At 40.6% G+C, this 25,626-nt stretch overlaps 1 protein-coding gene across 7 annotated transcripts in view; it reads right to left on the bottom strand.

The window, feature by feature from the left end:
• Positions 1-24,922, bottom strand: part of C3H18orf54 (chromosome 3 C18orf54 homolog) — a 38,390-nt gene extending 13,468 nt beyond the window's left edge. For 3 of the 7 annotated variants that reach the window (XM_050944725.1, XM_050944726.1, XM_050944727.1), the window contains exons 1-5: positions 24,757-24,922; positions 23,335-23,661; positions 18,055-18,834; positions 16,118-16,268; positions 10,278-10,386 (exon numbers count right to left, since the gene is read on the bottom strand). In XM_050944725.1, coding sequence (XP_050800682.1) covers positions 10,278-10,386; positions 16,118-16,268; positions 18,055-18,834; positions 23,335-23,611 — 1,317 coding nt within the window. In that variant the 5' untranslated portion in view covers positions 23,612-23,661; positions 24,757-24,922. Of the gene's footprint in view, positions 1-5,147; positions 5,454-10,277; positions 10,387-16,117; positions 16,269-18,054; positions 18,835-19,863; positions 20,012-23,334; positions 23,662-24,756 lie in introns of those variants that run through there. The other 4 variants (XM_050944728.1, XM_050944729.1, XM_050944731.1 and 1 more) reach the window with 4 other exon arrangements.
• Between the last annotated feature and the right edge of the window lie 704 nt (positions 24,923-25,626).

The raw sequence follows: 25,626 nt of genomic DNA, 5'->3' as shown, positions 1-25,626 counted from the left end.
AAATAAAAAAGCTGTTTGTAATTAAGTTGGCAGCGACCCAACGAAGTCTAGTGGTGGTGTTGATGCAAGAAACTGACAGGAAGTTAATACCGGCAGCATGGGAGTCTAGAAGATTAACCCTCATGGAGCAGCAGTTTGCGATCTGAGAAAGAGAATGTTTAGCTACTGTGTAGGCGATTGAAGCTTTTGCTTTGACTACTGGCACAGTCCCTATTACAATACAAACACCTCACTCTCCCCTGAAGTATATTTTAATCAGGAAAACTGCAAGGGAAAGGCATATCATATACCAGGATGGCCCAATGGACCTTGATGTTAACTAGCAGAGATGTTACTTATGAAAATAACAAACAAGCAATTATGTTACCATATGCTCTCCTGATGGAAAGAGAGGCGCATGAATGCCCACTTTCAGAAACTGAACCCAAGTTAGTTGAAGAAGCACCCCCGGTAGAAGAGGAGGAAGAAGGTACCCAGAAGAAGTAGTAGTGGAGGTATCAGTTATCCAGTGGGTACGGGAGTTACCAACAGAACATAAGAAAATGGAATTTAAACTGACTGGCACCATTAATAAAGCCAGAGACTAGGTGGATTCTCATGTGGCTCAGGACACTCAATTATGGAAAATTGGAGACAGTAATATATTTGAAATTAACATCAAAAAATCATATCCTGGAGTCTAAACAGGGTGGGCCATTTACCATCATGAATAAAATTTCGGTAGCGCAGATTAACAAGGCCAAAAGGGAAAGTGGATCCACACATCACAATTAAAGTTATGGCCTAAAGATAAAATAATGTTTCTTTCTTTATCTTTTAGTTTATCTTCCAGAGGGAGAGACATGCCCAATTGCACTGGAAATTATCCTGTACAGACCTTGGATTTGGAATGTAAATATGGTTCTAAAATTTTTTTAATGGGTTTATTGCTTATGCTTGCTTTGCATTTTGTGCTTAGAAGAATTGTGTTGCGTGCATTATATTTTAGGAAGAAAAAAATATTGGAGCTCGAGTGAAGATGGAAGAGGTTAGTGTAAGTATTTAGAATAATATGGCTGGAAGCATCGGACATTATTTCTATGGAATAAGGGCCATGGTTCAATATTGAGGATCCTCATAATTCAAAAAGGGTGGAAATATGGTTTTGGCTTTTATGTTTTTTGAATATTTAGACTCATAGACTTTAAGGTCAGAAGGGACCAATGTGATCATCTAGTCTGACCTCCTGCACAAAGCAGGCCACAGAACCCTACCCATCCACTTCTATAACAAACCCCTAACCTATGTCCAAGTTATTGAAGTCCTCAAATTGTAGTTTGAAGACCTCAAGCTGCAGAGAATTCACCAGCAAGTGACCCATGCCCCACGCTGCATTTGAGGATATGGTTAGGTTTTTTGTGTTTATTAATCAGATACCAGTAAACAAGATTGCACCAGGAATCATGGCAGATAAGCACCCATATAGTAGTGAAGAAGTAATTGGAGCCTCAATTATCTGGAAGGAACAAAAGTAAACATAAGTGCACAACATCTGGACTGTATGCCATATGCTTTGCCTCTATTACAAGCATCACAACAACAATGGGGAGACAGGACTATATGAAATAAAAGGTACAGGGGACTATTTCGTAGGTAGTATTGGAGCTGGAGTTTTAAACTCATTTGATATTGAGACTTACAAGGGAAAATGTCAGCTTTAGGTAAGATTTTGGGGGCTATACAGACACATGCATTATCAGATCAAGGAATAAGAAGTGTGGAACTCCAACTGAAACAAACCCAAGCTTTGAAAACGTCTCTAAATGTAAATCTGTTTGGTGTGTCTGACAATAAAACTGTACTAGCAATACGATGTGTACCGATGCAAACGTCTGGGATATAATACACAGACAGAATGGTTAATCTGTTAAGTAATGGGCAATGGCTTTTCAAATGGTTCAAAAATCCTCATATATAGAATCAACGAATTACAGGATGGAAGAAATATAGAGTTTCATTGGGATCAAGCCACTCTGAGGGGAGAGTGGAAAGGTAGAATGCTGTTACACAACACCAGGAAGCAAAGAAAAGCAGCAATGGCCTGGATGTTGCTAAAAATTATTAATGGAAAGTTATCACAAATAAAAATAAGTGGGACATACTTGACTCAAGAAGGGGATTATAAATTAATAGAATTAATGAAACATTGTGAAGAGTGGGGACGAATCAAATGGGTGTGCTCACAACTAACTTGGTCCCTAGAGGATGTAATTTGAACCATTCAAGACAATGTACCATGCAAAAACTCTAATGGCACAAGAGTGTTTGATTTAGGCAATGGCTGTATTTGTGTGGTAACCACTGAAAAACATGTATTTTGGGAAGTATGACAGAAAAAGGCCTAATTGAGTCATGTAAATGTAATGTAACAGAGGTTAATTATTTACCAAGGTCCTCTATTTTAAAAAAAAGGAAATTATGTGGACTGGTCCTTTGATTTGGGGATACATTGGGAACAGTGGGAAAAACTGATTGATGAAAGTGAAAAAAATAACGCAATATGCAAAAGTAGTATCTAAGTCTGCTCAGCTGCAGAAAAACATTTTGATTCACAATGGTCAAATATTAAAATTGGGAAAAGAAGGGGAAGAACTGGTAATGTCTCATTGGTACGATGTTTTTTAAAAGGATGGTCTCCCAGTGTCACAGCTGTTCTAAATTTAATGCTACATCCTACTGTGATATTTGCATTAATGATTTTGTTAACATTTATTATGCTGTGTTTATACTGCCACATAAGAAAGCGACGACAAATTTTAGAACAAGTGATATATACAATTGAATTGCTTGCAAAATTGTAAAGTGATACAATAATTAATGGCATTAATCATGTATCAAGAGGGGGGAAGTTGGGAGATACACATTGTGATTCATATATCCATGTAATATTATAGGTCATTGAGGCCTGATATGAATGACGCATGTGTTGCAAGTTAGCAACCGAAGCAAGAACTTCAGGTCAAGGACTATTAGAACTCTTTGTGCAAAAACAATTTTATGTTCCGAGAAAAATACAGAAAATCATCATAAAAAGGAAACGCCATCAGCTGGACTGATATAAAATTGTATAAGAATTGGAGGAAATGGCATGCCTTGGATCATGGTGACCCGCCCAAGATTGTCTCTCTGGAATTGTGTGGGTAGAAGGCCTAGTAAACAAAGGCAAAGAACTGGTGACGCGATGGAATGGACTATAAATGGATGCCTATGATTTCTGCAAATCAGAGTTGCTTATTGAACCAGTGTCCTATGTGAATATAGATGTGGTTTTTGTAGGCTCCCAGCATCTTATGATCTTATCTTGATGGAATGAACCTTGACTGGCCATCAGGACCATTCTGACCTTTGGACTTTGATGTAGTATGTTTGGGGTGTGAAGGTGGAGTGAGTAAGGTTTGTTTTGTAATCAATAGGAGCATTTAGAGTATTATATACCAAACCATGTCTTGTATCTGCTTGCTCCGCAGCCCATAGGGAGACCTCTACTGCGGATCTAACACCCCGAGCTATGAGTCAAATGTTGAGATGGTTGATGCTTCTGGAGGAACTTTCTTCCCCAGGGATTCAAATTTAGACACTTTGCTAGACAAAAAAAGACTTCTATGTTGTGGAGGTAATGGTAACCGATGACATTTCAGATTTTAAATTCCAGCAATAAGACATACATATTCTGAGTCCATCTTATATACTCCTATCCCTAGGCTGGCCCTGTCTCCTGTGTACTCACTTTTTCCCCCTTCATATGATGTTACTCCGAACAGTTGTGAGGGGCAAGTTACAGTAGAAGTTCTGTCTCTTCATCCACAGTCTCAAATTTTGGTCAAAGAATTGCAAGACCTCTGTCAATCCCAGTGGCAGAAGACCTTGAGACAGATGAGGCTATACAGAAAACAAGTTATTTTTCTTTAAATGTGTAATTGTTACTAATAAGTTTACATGTTAGACTAATTGTTAGTCTAAGAATGATTAATCGTGTGCTATAAACTTTAAATACAATATATCAGTATTTCAAATTATATTAGAATTCTATGATGGCATGAGAATTTCTTAAGAAAAAGGACTCCTCACTCCAGATTTTTTGTTTCCGGGGTAGGGGGTGGAGGGGAGGAAAGTAAAGATGTAGCACATACAGGCATATAGTAATGTAGACCTCCAATATTTTTAAATAATAATTTTTTGTTAATGAATGTAATAAGTAGCTTTGAAGCAGCCTGACTTTAATCTTTGATAGAGTGAAATAAATGTTTACCCAGTTCCCCAAACAGTAACAGTTCTGTAAACTATTTTATTTATAAGGGCTTGTCCGCCTTGAGGAAGTAGAAGTATGAAGCATGTAAATGGGTAAGAAACTACTTTTGTACTTGTGCACTTTTGTAAGTCATAGGATAGCAGGTAATAAATTATGACCAGGAACAGACTCCAATGTTTCAGGTGAACAGCTGAGACTCTTGATGAGGTTGAGAACATCATCTCCAGTTATTTCCTGAATGTTACTTATTTGGAAAAAAACAGACTCATTGGTGTGACTAAGAAACAGTGCCCTAAAAGGAGAACCGCAAAAGTGGACGCAGAGTCAGACTGATATCACTTACTCATGATTGGGCAATGCAGTTGGGGTGACAATCTTGTGATCCTCTGATCGATCAGATGATTTCAGGCAAGGACCTGTGGGGTAATACCAGCCCAAGTTTCACTCATAAGAGACCAGATAAATGAGGAGGAAGTTCACTGCAATGACAACTCAAATGCTGATATCACACAGTTTCAGGGTAACTGCATCTGCATCCCCTCCCTCTGTGGTCAAATCCGGGGGTGCCAAGTTAGGTGCTAGGTCTCCAGCAGTCACTTCTCTCTGATCAGGAAACCTTACCCCACTATTTTCTGACCAAGGGGTTTTAAGACTACAGAGCTCCCTGCCTTACACTTGGATACCCAGCAAGCCTGTCTAACAGCGAGTGCCTGCATGTTGCTTTCTGACGGCTATGAACAGCGTATTGCCAGGAGTTACAAGTTACCACACAGCTCTTTCTAGGCAAGCACATTTATTCTTAAGATAAAGTATTACCAAGAAAATATTAAAAATAGATTTAAACACACATTAAACATACCAGGAGTTACTTATTAGCCTTTTGGCAGCCTAGTAGGCCACCATCTTTCCAATGCTTCAGGAAACGGTAGGGCCCCCCTTGAACAGAAGATCTATCCAATTGCTTGGATCAGAATGACGGCCCCATACCAGAGTAAGTTCAGTTTTTTATACCAAAACTCCTTTCTTTGTTTGATTATCTGGAAAGCCAACTTTGAATCCATATACGCAAACACCAGGTGGTGGTTCTTCTCGAGTTGTTTAACAATCCCCAGGGTAATCACTCCACACTGCTTTTAGGTAGTAGCCTATTTGTGGCAACCCTCCCCTATGGAGAAGAACACAATCATACATAAGCCATTCATAAATTTGATACTGTAGCCCCCAAAGATACTCCATGGGATTGCAATGTCTATCACAACTTCCCCTTCGAAGGAAAGTAGAGAGAAAGACATCACAGTCTGAGAATGTCAGTATCTGAGCCAGAAGATGTTGCTGGTTCCCCAAACTACAGTTGCTAACTGACTCTGAAGCTCCATAGACAAGCAAACTACAGAGTAGATACTTTTTCTAAGAAGCTTTACTCATTTTGTCTCCTTAATGGGACATTTGAACACCAGTGCAGGGACACCTGCTACGAAAAAACTGTCCTAGATTTTTTAGGAGTGGATATGTTTGTGCAACTGTTAATAGTAATATCACGTGCATATAAGTCCATAGTGTAAGGTACCATTGAGTACTATTTAACTAAGATCAAATCAAATCATAGATCTTTTAAGAGTCACCTAGGATATATAAAGATTTAAGATACATAAAGATTTAGCCTAATCTTAACCAATTCTTTCCATTCTAGAGAGTGTTGGAATAATTGAAACTAGTAAACCAGGAAGATGGTCTTCTCAAAGACCAAGGCATCTTCCTCTTGTGTAAGGTACTACTTTGGTATAGATACTTGTAAGAGAGTTCTGTGCCACTGCGCGTACAGAAGTTGAGCAGAAATTAATGGGTTTTGTATAGAATTTCCTCTTCCTCCACAGAAATGGGTTGCAGAACTGCTGGAAGCCACTAGGAGTCACTGGATGGAGCAGAGCACAGCTCATGAATAGAAGACACTGCCAGAGGGAGGGCATTGAAGGGACCCCAGCAACTGCAATTCTCAACACGCCCTGAAGGAAGGAGGCAGTATGCAGGAAACTCCACACAACCCTGAGACCCAGCATCAGGCTGTTTCTCCCTCTGGATCCCTGGGCGAGAGGTGTACGTATGTCTGGGCTGGGTAGGGTGACCAGACAGCAAATGTGAAAAATTGGGATAGGAGGTGGGTGGGGGAGTAACAGGAGCCTATCTCAGAACAAGACTCAAAAATTGGGACTGTCCCTATAAAATTGGGATATCTAGTCACCCTAGGGTTGGGGGGAAAGCACAGCTGGTCTCTGGGTAGGAGGGGAGGTGGGTGGGTGTCTGGCCTAGGAGGTGCCCCATGGCTGGGCTCTGAGGGGTGGAGGATAGGGTGTGTGAGAGAGAATATGGACTGGGGCCCCCCGCAGCTGGGCTCTGGTGGGCAAGGGGTGCATGCGAGCATCTGGGTGTGGGGGGGAGGGTAGGGGTGTGTGGGTGCCTGGCACACCTACTGGGCTCTGGAGGGAGGGGGCAGAGACACAGGAACTGGGTTGAGAGAGAATATGGACTGGGGCCCCCCGCAGCTGGGCTCTGGTGGGCAAGGGGTGCATGCGAGCATCTGGGTGTGGGGGGGAGGGTAGGGGTGTGTGGGTGCCTGGCACACCTACTGGGCTCTGGAGGGAGGGGGCAGAGACACAGGAACTGGGTTGTCATAGAGGTTTCCTCAACTCTACTCCTGGAGGAATTTTTTTGTGTCTGTACTGTTATAGACCTAGTTGCAGATAAGCATTTTGAAATAAATTACCAAAATAATTGAAACTGGCGTGATTATAGTTATTTTGATAAAGAAAATGCAGAATTTTAAAATATTGTCATAGAATTTTAATTTTTTTGGTGCAGAATTCCTTTAGGAGTAATAGATATAATCCTTACATCAAACTTTGTTAAAAAAATTTAGGGAAGACCCGGTCATATAAAAGAACATGAAGATGTTTTTTATTCAGAGATTCCAAAAGGAATGTTGGGATCTGTTAAAGTCACAAAAGCTAGGATATAAACAAGGGTTTCCCCCCACCCCACTCCTCTCTGCCAAATAAAAGCTCTCCATGTGTCCTTAAAACTTCAGCGAAAAACATGTGTAGTTGAGAATGTTTTATAGAAAACTTTTATGTCTTAAATGCTAGCACACAAGTGAAATGCAAATATATGTTAGTACAGCTTCTAGTGTAAATTACTATTATCATCCCCATAACATGATTCAGTGACTGAAAGTTGGAGCTAGGTAAATTCAAATTGGAAACTAGGTGTAAATTTTTGACAGTCAGGCTAATTAACCATTGGAACAGCTTCCCAGTGGTCACAGTGGATTCTTCATCACTGACCATTTTTAAATAAAGATTTGATGTTTTTCTAAAAAGATATGCTCTGAGAATTATTTTGGAGAAGTTCTCTGGCCTATATTTTATAGGAAATGACAAAGGTTCCACTTCTGACCTTGGAATCTATAAACTGCTACATAAATGGCAAAATGGTGTATGTACCAACATGGAATGTAATGACCTTGCTAACTTGATTACTAAACACAAGAAGTTATTTATATACAGAATATTATTAACAGTGCATTAGGAAACAACACATAGAAAAGGTTCAGTTAACAAAAGTGAATGATTGAAAATATCAGGAATGTTTCCTTTAGAGAAGAGATGAATATGAAAGGAAAGAATACAAAATAATGATCTAGATCAGTGGTTCTCAAAGCCGGTCCGCTGCTTTTTCAGGCAAAGCCCCTGGCGGGCCGGGCTAATTTGTTTATCTGCTGCGTCTGCAGGTTTGGCCGATAACAGCTCCCACTGGTTGCAGTTCGCCACTCCAGGCCAATGGGGGCTGCAGGAAGCAGCACGGGCTGAGGGATGTACTGGCTGCCCTTCCCGCAGCCACCACTGGTCTGGAGCGGTGAACCGCAGCCAGTGGAAGCTGTGATTGTCCGAACCTGCGGACGCAGCAGACAAACTGGCCTGGCCTGCCAGGGGCTTTCCCTGAACAAATGGCAGACCGACTGAGAACCACTGATCAGGGAGCATGCATTCTCCTGGGGGTATACAGAAGTCTTCCAGGGGCTAAATCAACTCATCTAAATATTTGCCTAGCTTTATAACAGGCTAAATAGAAAGCACTAGTGAAGTCAGTACAAACTAAAATTTCACGCAGAATGATTTGTTTATACTGGTCTCTATACTATACACTAAAATGTAAGTACAATATTTATATTCCAATTGATTTATTTTATAATTATATAGTAAAAATGAGAAAGCAAGCAATTTTTCAGTAATAGTGTGCTGTGACACTTTTCTATTTTTATGTCTGATTTTGTAACCAAAGAAAAGTACTTTTTAAATGAGATGTAACTTGGGGGTACACAAGACAAATCAGACTCCTGAAAGGGGTATAGTAGTCTGGAAAGGTTGAGCGCTACAGGTCTACAGAAGGTAGACTGAAATATGCGGTTTAATTAAAAGGCAACAATAAAGCTAATATAAGGGGTATTACAGTGAGGTGGCAAAATCTGCAGATGATACAAAATTATTAAAGATAGTTAAGACCCAGGCAGATTGTGAAGAGCTACCAAAGGATCTCTCAAAACTGGGAGAATGGACAACAAAATGGCAGATTAAATGTAATGTTGAAAAATGCCAAGTAATGCACATTGGAAAGCATAATCCCAAGTATACATATAAAATAATAGTGTCTAAATTAGCTGTTACCACTCAAGGAAGAGATCTTGGAGTTAGTGTGGATAGTTCTCTGAAAACATCCACTCAATGTGAAGTGGCAGTCAAAAAAGCATGCTGGGAATAATTAAGAAAGGGATAGATAATAGGACAGAAAATCTCTTGCTGCTTCTATATAGATCCATGGTATGCCCACATCTTGAATACTGTGTGCAGATGTGGTCGCCCCCTCTCAAAAAAGATATTAGAATTGGAAAAGTTTGAGAAAAGGGCAACAAAAATGATTAGGGGTATGGAACAGCTTCCGTATTAATAAGACTGACTTTTCAGCTTGGAAAAGAGATGGCTAAGGGGAGGTATGATTGAAGTCTATAAAATCATGACTGGTGTAGAGAAAGTAGACAAGGAAGTGTTGTTTACTACTTCTCATAACGCAAGAACTAGGGGTCACCAAAAGAAATAGGCAGCAGGTTTAAAACAAATAAGAGGAAGTATTTCTTCACACAACGCACAGTCAACCTGTGGAACTCCTTGCCAGAGGATGTTGTGAAGGCCAAGAACACAACAGGGTTCACAAAGAGAACTAGATAAATTCATGGAGGATAGGTCCATCTATGGCTCTTAGCTAGGATGGGCAGGAATGGTGCTCCTAATGAATGAGTGACAGGGTATGGATCACTTGATGATTACCTGTTCTGTTCATTCCCTCTGGGGCACCTCATTGGCCACTGTTGGAAGACAGTATACTGCGCTAGATGGACCTTTGGTCTGACCCAGTAGGGCCATTCTTATGTACATGAGGAAATACAATACATAACTAACCTGTGGAACTCAACTGATTGACAAAAGCTATTACTAAGGCTAAGAGATTAGTTGGATCAGATATTTATATGGAGACTACCACTATTTAGTTACTTCAGATAGGAAAAACATTAAAATATAGGATAGAAAATTCAAGCAACTAATGAAACAATTACTATTACCAAAATGGGTTAAGACCAGCTGCTATTTATTTGCAATTCTTGATCACAGAAGGGTCAGAATGTAGGGTTTAATCATTAAAATTATGTAATTATTTAAAGACATTACAATTTTTCCTTTTGCTGTTAACTCGTTATTAAAACTAGAACAGAAACCAATCTACAAGTGTTCTTCATGCTACTATTTATCTGGCTTATGTACTTTTGATACCCATGTTAGCACATGCACTAGAAACAACTTATTGAACTGTAAACGCTTACGATTTACTTTAACACCACTATAAGCAAGAAATTACAAAACAGGCATAATTCAGCTTAACCTACCTGATTGTCATTATTTAAACAGTCTTCAAGGAATTCATTAACAATGTTAGCTTTGGGAGATTGTAGAGTGGTCTCATCTTCCTCACAGCATACAGGCACTGGAGGTTTGCTAAACAAAAAGTTAAACATGCAATTGGAAGTATGAAATAGTTTTACAAACTCAAATTGCTGTAAGATACATTCACATGTCATTAGGACTAATGTTTCATATGCTTATAAAATATGCAGATAATAAGCTGGGAGAGGTTGCAGAGGACAGGATTAGAATGATCTTGTTAAATTGGAGAATTTCTCTGAAACCAATAAGATGAAATTAAATAAAAACAAGTGCAAAGTACTGCACTTCAGAAGAAAAAAAAATCAAATGCAGAATATAAAGTGGGAAATTACTGGCTAGACAACAGCACTGCGGAAAAGAATTTGTAGGTTAGTGGGTCACAATTTCAAGTTTAGTCAACTGCATGATGCTGGGGTGCATTAACAGAGATATATGGTAAATAAGCCACCGAAGACAACTGTTCCGCTCTATTTGGCACTGGTGAGGCCTCTAGATGAGAGTACTATGCCTAGTTTTGGGCACTACACTAAGAAAAACAATGACACTGGAGATAGTACAGAGGAGAACAACAACAAAAAAACAGAGGAGAATAACAAACGAGCTAAAATGTTTCAAGGACATGATCGAAGAGGAAAGGTTGAAAGAATTGGGCATGTTTAGTCTAGAGGAGAAGTTGTTTTGTAGATGACCATGATCAATTGTTCTCCACAACACCTGAGGGTAGGACAAGAAGTGTAGTAAGAGGAGACCCTGAGATATAAATCTTGGTGTCAGAGGCCTGGTATGAGGCCTAAGGCCTGAACTAAAGTAATGATCAAGACTTTGCTAACATAAAGCAAAGTTAAGCTGTGAGCCAGAGGCAGGCCCTGCTCACAGAAGCTGGCAAGGAAAGGGCTGATGCTGCAACAAGATACGTACCTAAAAGGTACTGAACACTAGATATCAGAACATTCACATACTTGTACACTCCATAGAGATAACAAGGAACAGATTGACCCATCCCAGTGACAGGGGCAAAAGGGTGATATGATGGATAGAGTTGTTTTGTTCAAACCAACATGTACAAGATGAGACTCGGCACCTTACTACGTAGAGGGGTTGTACCTTGCTACGTAGAAGGGCAGCACCTCAATACGTCAGGAGTGATGTGTAACTTGTTTGTACCTGTGTATAAGAATGCATCCTTGGGGCGGTGTCTTTGTCCAGCCGAGGGGGCAGTGGAAAGTCCCGCCACTGACTGAGCTGAGTCCATTGCCAAGGGGCACATAGTAGTAGTATGCCTTTTACTAGAGTAACAGTCTTGGGGAACTATCATTGTGTCCATACGGCAATAAACCTGGCCGACGTGCCTTCGTACCTTACTAGACTCTGTGGTCATTGGGGGTTCTCTTCGGGTCTGCTGTGTCAGCTACCTGCGCAGAGCTGGGGCAGCACGCAGAGGGAACACACGCACGCAGTCGAGTGATACCAACATTGAACAGAGCAGAGCACCACACCGGTAGCATCTGACAACACTGGTGACCCCGACCGCTGATCTGGTGAGTAGGTGAGCTGTCCGCTGTAAGAATCGCAATCTAACATGGCAGAAAACCTCGAGCTAGGGAACCCCCTGATTCCCTCCCTTATGATCCCCACGGAGTTTGATAACTCTTGGACCCGCTGGATTGCCAGTAAAGGGGGTCCATATGAATTTTAAAAAGAGAATGGGGAAACATGGACTGGCATATGTAGAGCGATGGTAGAAACCGAGGCTCTGAGAAATAGTAATAAAAGTAAAAAAGCAAAAATTTTGCAACTACTGACTATGGCAGTGAGATGGCTGAAACAGCATGCTGGCATGCTGGCCAAACAAGTAATGGAAAAAGCAGGGCAAGTAACAGTAACAAAGAAACAGTTAAAAGAATCAAAAGAGGCTACACAGCCCTGGAATGCTCCCACCGCCCTTGCAGGGTGGCAAGCAGCCCAGAAACAACCAGTACAGGAACAGAGTGAAACACTGGAAACAGTTGTAAGGAACCTACAAAAAATACATGTGTCGTCCCCTGTTATAAATATTGGTGGTAAACAGCAGGCTTCAGGTAGCTACCCTGTGCCTGAAGAATGGGGACAGAAGTGGAAAAAAGTGGCCCTACAAAAATTAAAAGATGAAATGGGGTCCACTGCATTGCAACCATCACCTTATGATAAAAGCCAGGTTCCAGTTAAACTTAAACTGGAACCTAGACTGGTGCCTGTCAGAACGGGACAAGTAAGTGCACAGAAGGAAAGAGTAGCAAACAATACTCTCATTGAACTGGTCAATTAAATGAAGGGAAAAATGGAACAGTTCACAGAGCACATCAGGAGACAGGAGCTGCGACTCGATCGCAGGGGAGTGAATAAAAAAGAATTTCAAAGTAAAAAACTAAAATTAAACAAGTTAACACCTAGAATTGATGCATTAACACATGGAGCTGCCCAGAAACAGTTAACTGCAGCAAAAAAGGGCACTCCCATTATCCATTTGGCATGCACACAAAAGCAACAGACACTGGGGGAACAAATTGAGGTTTTACAAGAGCAAGTAACTACCCCACCCTCTCCTCTCAGAGCCAGGATAAAAACCAGGGGCGCAATTCCCAACTGTGCAGGTTCCCAATTGCTTTGACCCATGGAACCACACTCCGCGCTCATATCTGAAAACAGAATTTTCTTTCTCAAATATTTTTACATACCGGTTAAGTTTTGTCTTTTAGATGTTTTCTCAGTTTGCTAAACTTGCTGCTGCTGTCTGTACTTTCAAATACCTTGATGAAGTTAATCTCTATTGGCTCAAGTCTCGCTACCTTTCTAGGTTGCTCTTCACCCTCCCGTTTCCCCTGCCTCTCCTCACTTCTGCTCTCTGTTTTAAAAGTTATAGTTTTTACAGAAACCTCCAAAAGATAAAGCAATTGAAAACAGAACGAAACAGGAAACAAAAAGACAAGGTAAAAACTTTAAATCCAGTAAATTAATTATTTTAACCCTTCAGGAATGCAACAGCTGGAATCATTACTAACTTTCTTGAAGATATGGTTGCCAAGCAACAGAAATGCACTCTGCTTCTAATCCTAACATTAACTAATATTTGAAACATGGGCTTTTCTTATTTCCATATAGCAGAGTTTTAAAATAATGTTAAATATAAAGTAATGCAAAATTCCTTGTTACCAAATTAAATTAATATATTTTTATCAAATTTATGCTAAAAGTTTTACATAAGGTAATAACTTGTTTATTCAAATGTGTAACCCTTTTTACTTTTTATTTTTGGTTGTGTTATTTCGTATAGTTATGAATAGAATTCTGGCACCATTTGTTTTTAATTGTAAGTTTGTCCTGTATGTCATGTGTGTGTGTCTTTTGTCTATGTTGTGTGTGTCATGTGACTATTTTTTTAAAAAAAAATTATTTTGTTGCAACAAAAGTCAATTTTATACCCTTTTTTTAAAAAAAAAAAATATATGAGATGTGGTACCACACTATTTTAAAATCATGGTTGGGGTATAATCATAGTATTAACACCACCAATTTTTTGTGCAAAGTTCAAAAAGGTTTCAGTTACAAATATATGTACATATATTTCTGCCTCAACAAATAATGCAATTGCAAACAAAAATAATTCTCTTTTATCAATCGCAGTTTTGTTTTTTAAGTTTTTTTTTTTTAAATTGTTATTCACAGAAAAAATGTGAGGGGAAACCTCAACATTAAGGTAAAAATAATATTAGCAAAATGTCAATTTCTTGTTTGGGCTTTTTATAAACTTGTTTTCACTTTTAAATGTAGTTATAAGAATGTCATAACCAAAATGTTTTAAAACAACAATTTATGCATAAAAGCTAACCAAACACAATTTCAACAGGCTTTCACATTTTCAACAGGTTTCCACTTTTGGCTCCCAAACATAACAAAGTATCATGAAAGTATATCCTTAAATACCCTCGAAGTATTTGCATGTATCTATATTTAAAATTTATTTTGGTTTAATTTTATAGTTGGTTTAATTTTATATGCTTTTCTTTGATGTTATGTTAATGGGAAGCAATGGTTAAGGTTTATGCTTCTAAACAGTTAACAAGAGTAAAATTGGTATCACAAGCAAATTAGCTCTAAAAAGCTAGTTAAAATTGTTACTAACACTTTTGCTGAAACAAAGTGTTCAACAAAGGAAAACAATACACCTTCTCATGGAAGATTGTGAGCATTTATTTAAGCCGTCAATAATTACATTTAGTATGAAATATTAGTAATGCACCCCGAATGAAAATTAATGTCTATACAACAATTGCAAAAGTATAGGCTGTGTTATAAAAGACTTGGTCCCTTTTACATCGTTCTTATTACATTGTAAACAAACTAAGTTAAAACTGTGTATTAAGTTTGGGTTACTGAAAACCAACAAACAAATAAACAAAAAAACTTTACTGTTAACTAACAAAAGTTGTTTAAGTTGCATCCCACAGACGAAAGATGCCAGAAAATATCACACACCATGTCGGGGTCACCAGTGTTGTCAGATGCTACCGGTGTGGTGCTCTGCTCTGTTCAATGTTGGTATCACTCGGCTGCGTGTGTGCATTTTCTCTGCATGCTGCCCCAGCTCTGCACAGGTAGCTGACACAGCAGATCAGAAGAGAACCCCCAATGACCACAGAGTCTAGTAAGGTACGAAGGCACGTCGGCCAGGTTTATTGCCATATGGACACAATGATAGTTCCCCAAGACTGTTACTCTTGTAAAAGGCATACTACTACTATGTGCCCCTTGGCAATGGACTCAGCTCAGTCAGTGGCGGGACTTTCCACTGCCCCCTCGGCTGGACAAAGACACCGCCCCAAGGATGCATTCTTATACACAGGTACAAACAAGTTACGCATCACTCCTGACGTATTGAGGTGCAACCCTTCTCATATATTCTGCAAATAACTCATCAAACCACCCTATTTACACTATGGACCTCTTTTCCTGTGTTAGCTAATCCTCCCCCTTGACTTCATTTTCACATCAGAACATTTAAGGTTACTTTCCCTTACAGTGTAAGTCACATTATTTGGTCCTGTAGAAGACAATACCTTTCTGTTGTACAAGTGGAATTTTACATCCAGGACTACTCCAAACACCCAGTCCAAGAATCTACACTCATATTTGAAACTGTCCAGGAGCCTCCACAGCTATCAACTCCCCTCTACTCCCTCATAAACAAATGAATAATGTGTCAGTATACTCCCTTACACCAAAACTTTTCCAGCACTAACAAAATTTACAAAATTAGTGATCCAGACATATATCACAGTGGGTTTAGTGAAAGCAGAAACCTGATAATTGATAATATGATTGAACAGGAGACAGTAGCATACCACCTCATACGATAAAATATCTTCTAAAAACACTCTATTTCCTTAGCATTTATATGTGAGCAAATCATGCTTATCTAAAATTATCTATAGCAGTGGTTCTCAACCTGCGGGCTGCTTGCAGCCCAGTCAGCACACAGCTGCAGTCCTCAGGGCCATACATGTTTGTGTGTGTGTGTATATACATATATACACACGTGTATACACACACACACACACACACACATATATATATACACACACACACAGAGAGAGAGAGGATGCAGCCCACATAACAGAGAGCTGCATATGCAGCTCACAGTGGTAAATAGGTTGACAACCACTGATCTACAGCATACACACCACATTGTCTAAGTACGATACACTTTCAAGAACAAATTGTATTAATGTTTATTTTGTTTACTCACAAAGCAACTGGAACATTTTCCCAGGATCTTTCTGCCTCCAGTATATCTACTGTACAAGGGCTGCCATCATTTTTCAGAGCACTTGATAAATTCTCGACAGAAGACTCTAGAGTTCTCTTTGCCTTCAAGATAAGCAACTCAATCTGGTCATCTAAAAAAAACACAACACAGTATCACCAGTTACTATACACTAAGATTCTTCAAGTCAGCAATTTCACTGGAAACAGTCTGTCCTCTTTCATAGACATTATTGCCAAAATTTTCAAAGTGTGGTGCCTAAAATTTTGCTTAAATATGAAGTTAAGCCTCTTAATATGGAACTATAAGTAACTCTAGGCACCTATTTTTAAAAATCTTGTCATGATTTTATAAAACAAACAGGCCTCCATTCCAAGCTCAAAGTTCCCAGAAAAGTCTCAAATGCAGTGGACTGCTCTTCCCAACATAAAATACATCCCATAAAATAAAATAAGCTCTATAGTAAACAAAAACTCTCTAGCGTTCAACCCACCTCAATACTTGAGGAAAAGAGAATTCCAAAGTTGAGTATCCCTCAGAAAGAACGCCCTGCTGACAACAGTCTCTTGTTTATAGTGGGGGACCTTCAGCATCAGTGCCACTCCTGATCTTTATTGTGGCTGTAGGGCATATAATTGTTACATTGCACATCTGTGTCAGATGTGAATTAAAGGGAAAATCAACGTAGCCACAGCCTTTCCAGGCAGTCAGATGTTTCCTTCCATAACTCATTTATAGAATACAGCATTCAAGATTCCTTAACTTTATAAAGCACTCTGATAGTATGATCATTTAATCAAATCTACGTTAATATTGAGGATTCTTAAATGCTGGCAAATAGGTGAGTTTTCCGCTTCATAGTGTTACATAATAGGTGCTTCAAGAAGTTCTGCTTGCACGCACACCATATGTAATTACATACAAAAACTGCATTAGTTAGGTTGCAAAGTCAAGCACTCGAAAATTAGGAAGTGGTAGATTTTTGTTTTCACATGCAACCTTAATTCAACTACCTGTCCAACCAGCCTCTGGACTGAGTGAGGTAGGGGTCCTGTGGAAAGAAAGTAGTATGTGATCATATAATTAAGAATACATATACATAAAGGGATGCAAACTAAAGTTATGCAGGCATCATATGATGGGTTTTTTATGAATGGAGTCCAGCTCAGCAAACTGCCCCCCACCCTGGGAATTGAAAGAGCGCCTTCTCCACATGATGCTCCCAGGGAGGGTCGGAAACTGGACACAAACTGGCTCTGGGGTAAGCTTGGCTTTCTAATCCCCTAAGGAGTTGAGGGAGCTTTAGCGCCACATTGTGCCCTCTGAAGGGATAGGGCACTGAGTCCTTCTTCCCGCATCGGACAAATGAGCACAGTAATGTCCAGCTCCCTCCATTCTCTCCTGTTACAGCTGCTCACAGGTATTCTCAGTGCAGTATTTGCTGCTGCTGTTTTGGGAGAAACTGGAAGAGGCTGGTCACAAAGGCAAACCAGCTAGAAGTGTCAAGGTGCATAAGTTAAAACAGTGTTAACCCTGTATGGGTACTCTCATTTAGGAGTAAAGTGCCCTTTGTTCACTCTAACTTAGAGAATGTTAATATTATGGACTCTACAGCAGCACAGCTAGACCACCGGGTTCTTCTGTCTCTGCAGTAAAATCACCCCATCAAGAAGTGGTAGCTAGGTTGATTCAAGAATATTTAGAGAGAGTGTATCAAAGTTCTTCAATATGCCTAAATACTCAGGAGCATGGATTTTTCACCACTCCCCCATGTAGGATAGGTGTGAATAGTCTTACTGTGCAGTGGTTCACTCTGTGTATAGCAGCAGCATGTTCGGTCATGTGTGACTAAAAGAGTAACATTTTGCATTTAACATTCTCAAGAAACATTCAAAACAAATTATGCATAATGCAGTTACCTCTGAATGGCTGTTTGGGCTGTCTTGAGAGAACACTGCCAGGTTGGAAGTCTGCACTTGGTCTGACATATCGGCAATTTCCTGTTACTTCACTGTTACCTGCTGGATCCAGATAACTATTTTGTTCAAAAGAATTGCAGTCTAATTTATTCACACTGTGTTTTTTTCCCATACTCTCACACATTTGTGAAGAGGAAAATTCATCGTGCATGTTAAATGTTTGAATAAAGCTTTGATTAGCTGAATCACATAAAAGGTTATGACTCTTTAGCCAGATTGGGTACTTGAAATCAGGAATACTACTTATCCCTGACACATTCAAGTCAGACTTATGGCTAGTAAGCCACCTTGGATAATTCTTGACAGAGATGGACTCAGAGTGTTGTTGAAAAAGGCAACCCTCTGCATTTTCTTTAGAAAATATAGAATTATATTTGTGAGATTTACACACATTGTGTTTCTCTTTGTCAATGTCTCTGTAATGATTTCGATTATCCACAGCTTTGCCATTGTCTTGGAAATCAAAGTCTTTTTCAACATCAAATGAAGACGTTTGATAAGGACAGAAGGCAGATTTTTTCAGTGACTTCCTAATCCACTTGCCACTTTGAAGCCCTGACCCAGAATGAATCCTATGGATAAAAGGCAGTGATCCATCTGATGGAAATGCTAGTAGATCATCTGTGGTGAGACTAATCAAGTCTGGGTCACAAACAGTTTGTCTCATAAAAGGTGAGGCAATGGAGTTGAGTTTTCCTGGCTGGTTAAAGTCCTCCAAAGCTGAAAAACAAAGACATTTTCCTGAATTTAAAAAATGCATTAAAACCATGTATTTTAAAAAAACCTATGATAGATACATTTTTACATTACTATTTTTTACTAAATTACAATGTGAATATTGTATACTGATGTTTCAAAGCATCACAGTCTATCAATTCTGACTCCACTCCTCTTAAAATATTGGTGAGAAAAATGAACAAAATAAAAGTCATTTAAAACTTTTGTCTTAAAAGTCTCCATGAGCCAAAATACTCCTGTTTTGCCTGTGGAACTGTAGAGGGCGATGGTTATGGGGAAAATCTAGCATCTTCTTTCTGCTGTTTATCTGATTCATAAGACCAAAACGGTGCACCATTCAGAGAAGTGTTTTGACTATAAATGGAAGTATATTTCAGACATCACTTGGACTGGAAGCATTATGGATCTAGAGCTTCATTTTGTCTGATGCCCAGTGTCAGAGTGTGGGGGAGTCAGGGCCCTGCAACCCCACTTCCTGCGATTCACCGTGACTCTCAGCCAGCCAGTAAAACAGAAAGTTTATTAGATGACAGGAACACGGTCCCAAGCAGGACTTGTAGGTACAACCAGGACTCCTCACAGCTAGGTCCCTCTGAGGGGCAAGGATCTTAGACCCCCGACTTGGAGGTCCCTACTTCTTCCCAGCCAGCCCAAAACTGACACCAAAAAACCCTACGGCAGGCTCTCTCCCCCTCCTCTCTCCCAGTTCCCAGGGAAAGGTGCCAACTCACCCCACCCTCCTTCCTGGCTCAGGTTACAGGCTTAGGTACCAGCCCTCACATAAAGTCATCCCCTGCTCTCCCATGCCCCATGCAGACAGTCCCAGTAAAACTAAATGATACCCCCAGGTCAATCCACCCCGGTCCCTGCTGCGTCACACCCAGGAAGATGCAGTATGGCAATGGGAGAGGAGCCTGGGGGAGTTCTCAGTGAGATACAGTTTATCCACCCCAACACAAACATCACCAGAAAGTTGGCCGCAGAGCACAGGCATAAAAACAATGAAAATACCGCTAAAATATTGCTGCTAAGAAGTTCGCAGACTCCTAGAAGGAAGAGGATCTAAGCTGCCATCTTTGTTTCACTGCTGAGGCATAAACTCTGACGCAAAGTGGTATGGACAAGCCTTCCTTTTCCCAACAGCAGTGCATTCCTCTAAAGTGGAAACCTAGGATAAGGATAGGATATACAAACCATCCTCTACCCAGAACTTGTTCATATGCAAGATCCAAAATGGAACTACTACTACTATCAGTTCTCCCTGTAGAATGTTGAATCCCCATGCTTATAAAGGTGGACCTCCCAATGCAAACCCCTAGAAACAAATCTTGGCATATATTAGCAATAAATATTCCTGTTAGTATTTTTAGGAAGTTAAAGTTGTATCAGTTATATACTCACTTTTTCTCTAAAGCCACTTAATTACTTGGCTTTCATTCCTACTCTATGCAACTGACATGCATCTGACAAGGTGGGTATTCACCCACGGAAGCTCATGCTCCAAAACGTCTGTTAGTCTATAAGGTGCCACAGGATTCTTTGCAGCTTTTACAGATCCAGACTAACACGGCTACCCCTCTGATACTATTCCAACTCTAATTTCTGCTCAGGCATCCCACAGTCACTTCTGTGCCTGACTACAATTTGCGTCACAAATATAAGCTCCCTCCCCGCCCTCCCCCCTAAAAAAAAGTTAAATCAAAAGCTTGCAGCCTACCTATTCCCAAAAGAAGCTGTTGGGAAGAGCTTTCCTACTTATCTTTTTGTAGTCACACAGACACGTCTGCAATTTGAACTCTATTTGTGTAAGCTGTTTAAAGAAGATTGCAATAAGGATCTTTTCATATTTGTATAGCACTCTATAAAAAACCAAGATCTTTAGCCAGAAGAGAACTGTCACTTTTTTTTTTTTTAAGTTTGCTCAACTACATAACCTCCCCGTCTTGCGTGAGAAATACTATTAATTACCAAGGGCTTGTCTATATTTATAGCTCTGCTACAGCATTTAGTGAAGACAGGACCTCACCGCTGGGAGTGCTTCTCCACCTGCCTGAGATGCAGTAGCTATGTTGACGGGAGAAGCCCTCCTGTTGACATACGTCAGTCTACACTGGGAGTTCAGTTGGTATAACTGTGTCACTCGGGGTGTGGAAAATCCACATCCCAGAGTCCCAGTATACCAACCAGTTCCCTCTAATTTTTCCCACCCATGTGTGGAATGAATTTTGTCATGTGGTTGGGGTGGGTCTGAGGGTTTCAGAATGTGGAAAGGGGCACAGAGTTGGGGTGCAGAGGTGTGAGGGCTCCAGCTGGGGGTGCAGGCTCTGGGGTGGAGCCAGGGAGAGGGGCTCAGGGCTGGGCCAGAGGGTTGGGTGCAGGGAGTGAGGGCTCCGGCTGGGGGGTGCAGGCTCTGGGGTGGGGCCAGGGATGAGGAGTTTGGGGTGCAGGAGGGTGTTCTAGGGCTACGGTGGTGGGAGAGAGGGGACTCCCCTCCAGCCCTCTCTTCCCACAGCAGCACCTGAGCTGGTGGGGAAAGGGAGTAGCAGAGGCCCCTCTCCCTGCTGCAGCATCTCTGGGGCTGGGGCCACAGGATAAACACCCCTCTCCTGGCAGGTCCAGGTCAGGGGTGGGTTTGGGCTAGGAGAGAGGTGCTTCGGCCAGTCTGGGGACAGAAGAGTTGAGACCAGGGGAAGGCAGTCCTGGCCGCGGCAGGTCTGGGGCCACCTGGCCATGGCAGTTTGGAGGCCAGGCTAGGGTGGGGTCAGCTGTAGCAGGTCCCCTGGGCGGGTTCCCTGAGTGTCTGCATGGCACTAAGAAGGCTGCTGCGCAGCCACACAGCTTACAGGGAACTTAGATAACAATGTAAGTTAGTACTGTAGACCAGAGCTGAGAACTGTATTTTCAAAGAATTGCATTTGTATATAAACATGTGTACCTAAAATCTGTGTAATTCATGTGCACGGCTGTCCATTTTGCCCATAATAAATATAAAATGATGATCTACAGGGCACGATGCTGAAACCTTTTCAGCAATTAGCTTTTTAATTTTAAAGTTTTATTAGGACACAGAATACAGTTAACTTTACTTTTTCACATACAAATGTTGAATTCTTATAGAGAGCGCCCAAGTTGCTATCATATGTAAATTGTAGCTGTTATCACAACATTATGTGACACCACAGGGCATATGTAGTCTCACAGATAAAAGACAGTCCCTGTCCCCGCCCCACCCAATCTTACAACACGAACACTGCAGGATCTAGCATCAGCAAATGAAACATAGACATGTCCAATTTTAGGGCATGCCTTCCTTCAAGGTTAGACATTTTGCTAATACATCCATAATATTTCAGGAAGAATAGCGACTGACTGACAGCTGTACACTAATATTAAAGCTGATTCCCTGTCTACCCAGATCAATGGCTACACAAAAGTAGACCCAATAACTTCATTTTTAAAAAAATGAGAGCTTCAATCCTGCAAACATACACATCCTCACTTTTAGAATGAATAATCCCATTGATTTCAGTGCTATTACTCACAGTCTCAGTTTTAAACAGATAAGTAAGTGATGCAGGATTAGGATCTAAAACAATGCTTTCATATATAATGGGTGGCATATATAGCATAGTGGTTTTATTCAGCCCCATGGTAAAACCTGCACTATATTTATGTATATGCCAATAACAGCTATTCCAAACATAGTCACAGAGTTGAAGGCCAAAATGGATCACTAGATCATGTAGTTAGTGCCTGTATATATTACAGGCCACCAACACACTAAACCTAACAACTAAAATTAGACCAAAATTCTGTAGCCCCTTTATAATACACCACTCCAGCAGTATTCTACTTTTTACTTATATTTGCTTATGATTTCAAATCTTATTTACAAAAAAGTTTCATTTAATCTTTAATATGAAAATAAGAGGTAAACAGCACAGTATGGAAGTGCACTTTCACCCCAGCCCAGTTTGCAGGCCAGAAGATCAGGTTCCTTTACACACCTAAAAACTTCTACATGAAGATGAAACTGAGGAAGTGTAGTAGACTTCTTCCACTTCCACCATAGGTCTCTAATTTCAAATTTACATGGTTCTATTTTTAAAAGACTGAATATAAAAATTCATTTTTACTGAAGACTAACTATTACAGAGAATGAGAAGCATCACTATCTAAGCACCATTTATTATACAATATGTGCTTACAATTTGTTATGTAGCCCATATTCATTAAATCAAACAGATTTCATCTACAAAACAAGTAATTAGATTACTGATCAGTGTTAAGACTTTTGACGTTTCAAATTCCAAAAAGGAATTAAAAATATTAAATCTCAATATCTATAGCCATATGTAACAAAACAAGAATAGACTGAAAATTTTAAAGATGACAGAACCAGTTCATGAGATGTTCTCTTTAGGGATATGTCAAAAATATTAAACAAAACCACAATTTAAGCTTCATTTACAGAAAACATACCGTATTTTTGTACAGACCCATACTTTGCTGACTTATCTTTAGGAGTACTCTGACCTATGCAGATTTTTCCAGTGCTTACTTCTGAAGACATAAGACTTTGGTCAAAATCTTCAATATAGGCCTCCAAAGCCTGAGATGCAGAGTTGTATACCTTGTCTTTGTACTGAATTGAGCTGTTTGAGTAGGAGTTACTACTGTTAAGGCTGCAGCTTGCAAGGAGAGAAGACACAGTAGATTCAGGTGAGTAAATGCTGTCTTTTTCAAACAGGCATGCCATGGCTTTTATCCAAATGACTAATGGAATCTCCTCTCATCTTTCTGAAGAGTCTGCGTAAAGAAGTAAAAATATAAGCAATCACCTATACTGAGATGTCCTCTCATACACTGTACTTCTGAATATCTGTATTCAATTATCAAGCATCTGTATGTTTATTAATTTCCAGTAAGAGTTTCACCAATTCTGATAGCTTTTAAATAGTGCAGTTATCAGATTCCATTCAGCAATTTTAAGCTTTTGTTCAGCTAAAAGCCAGATATTCAATCTAGCTGCTGACCTCAGAGCTTCACAAAAAATAAAATGTTTATTATTTATACATGTATAAGTAGGCAATATCAGAAAAACAGGCATTCAGAGCACAAAACCAAAATAAGTCTGCATCTGGACAGAGAAAAGTGAAAGAATCTGAGTGTTCATATCCAAAAGGCACCTTGTATGCTGTACGGACACAACACAGTTGAACTAGCTTTTTCCAAAAAACATTTAGTACTGAAAGATCCCCGCTAGCCCCCATTTAAAAAGCAAGAGGGGCACATAACACATGAATAGATTAAAGTCTGCCAGACCCCTGCCTTCAGCTGGAACATCCCAAAATGTCATCCTATGACATCACAGCTAGCACAGATGACCCAAAAAAATAATAGAGCAAAATTGAAGTGATTAGTAAAAATGTTTTTAACAGTATAAGCAAGTGGTTCAGTTGAATATACCAAAGAGATAAAAGCACTATCATTGCAGAAATTCAAGGACAGTTTAGATGTAACAGTACTGGGAACGGTGTATTAAAGAACCCTGCCAACTGCAGGTGAGAGTAACACTGGACAGGCTGCAAGAGCTTTTCAGGTCCTCCTATCTATGCAATTAAGATCAAGCCAATTCAACCTGGCTTGGTTATCACAATTCCATGGACTGAAATTTACTGAAGGGTCATACATATAGAATAGCACTAAATGCTGAAGTTGGGATTTTCAAAGATGCCTAAAGGAATTAAATCCTATGGAAAATAGGCACCTAGTTTCTTTTAGGCGTCTTTGAAAATCACAGCCTCCCCCAAGCTGGTCACCTCACACGAGAGGCGGGGGTTCTTGCCAAGCCCCGACCCCCACCGCCCCCAGAGACCTTCCACCCCACTGCCCGCTCCGCACCTCCTTCCCCGCTCCAGTCGGGGAGGCTAAAATGCTGAGCCCCACTGGGGAGCTTGGACGCCCTAAGGCACGAGCCGGGACGGCCAGTAGCAACATCGACCCTCCTCAGCACCCGAGACCCGCCGCTGCCGCCTGCTAGTTTAAACTACAACGACACATTTCAAAATGGCGCTTGGCTAGTCAATGCGCAGGAGCACCAGGTCGCGCTCCTTTCTGGGAGTTGTAGTTTATCTCCTCCGTTTGAGCAAGCTGGGGACTACAACTCCCAGAATGCCCAGCGGGGCGTTGCCACAAATCTCCGACGCAGTCGCGTGGTGCTGTGTTTCAGGGAGCTGAGTAGGAGTCTGGGTGCCCTACCCCTGTGTGCTAGGAAAAGTATCCACTCCTCGTTTAAATCCTTTCTGAAAACTTATAGACTCATAGACTCACAGTGTCTTCAATGATTTCTACAATAGAGGACCCAATAATATTTTGTCTATCCATCCATCAAGCCGAGCCAGTAAAATGTGCCTACATGCCTAAATCACCCCACTGGCTCTAGTGAACTAGGGTGACCAGATAGCAAGTGTGAAAAATTGGGATGGGGGGGGGGGTGTTAATAGGCCTCTGTATAAGAAAAAGGCCCAAATATCAGGACTGTCCTAATAAAATCTGGACATCTAGTCACCCTAGTACCGAAGTAACCCTCCTCTTTCTTCATCCCACCTCCCTGTCCCAGTTGCTGCCTGTAGATTATCTACCTCTCCCTCATCGCAGTAGTATCGCAACCAATATCATCAGAGCACCCGAGGACACCTGCCAGGGGAGTGAAGGGTGTTGCCGAGGGAAGGCTTTGCTTTCCTATACCCCGCTTGCACTATTGTTAGGAGC

The sequence above is a fragment of the Gopherus flavomarginatus genome, chromosome 3 (genome assembly GCF_025201925.1).
Source record: "Gopherus flavomarginatus isolate rGopFla2 chromosome 3, rGopFla2.mat.asm, whole genome shotgun sequence".
Taxonomy (NCBI): domain Eukaryota; kingdom Metazoa; phylum Chordata; order Testudines; family Testudinidae; genus Gopherus; species Gopherus flavomarginatus.
Note: the sequence above shows the minus strand (reverse complement) of the source record. Positions and strands in the feature narration are given on the sequence as shown.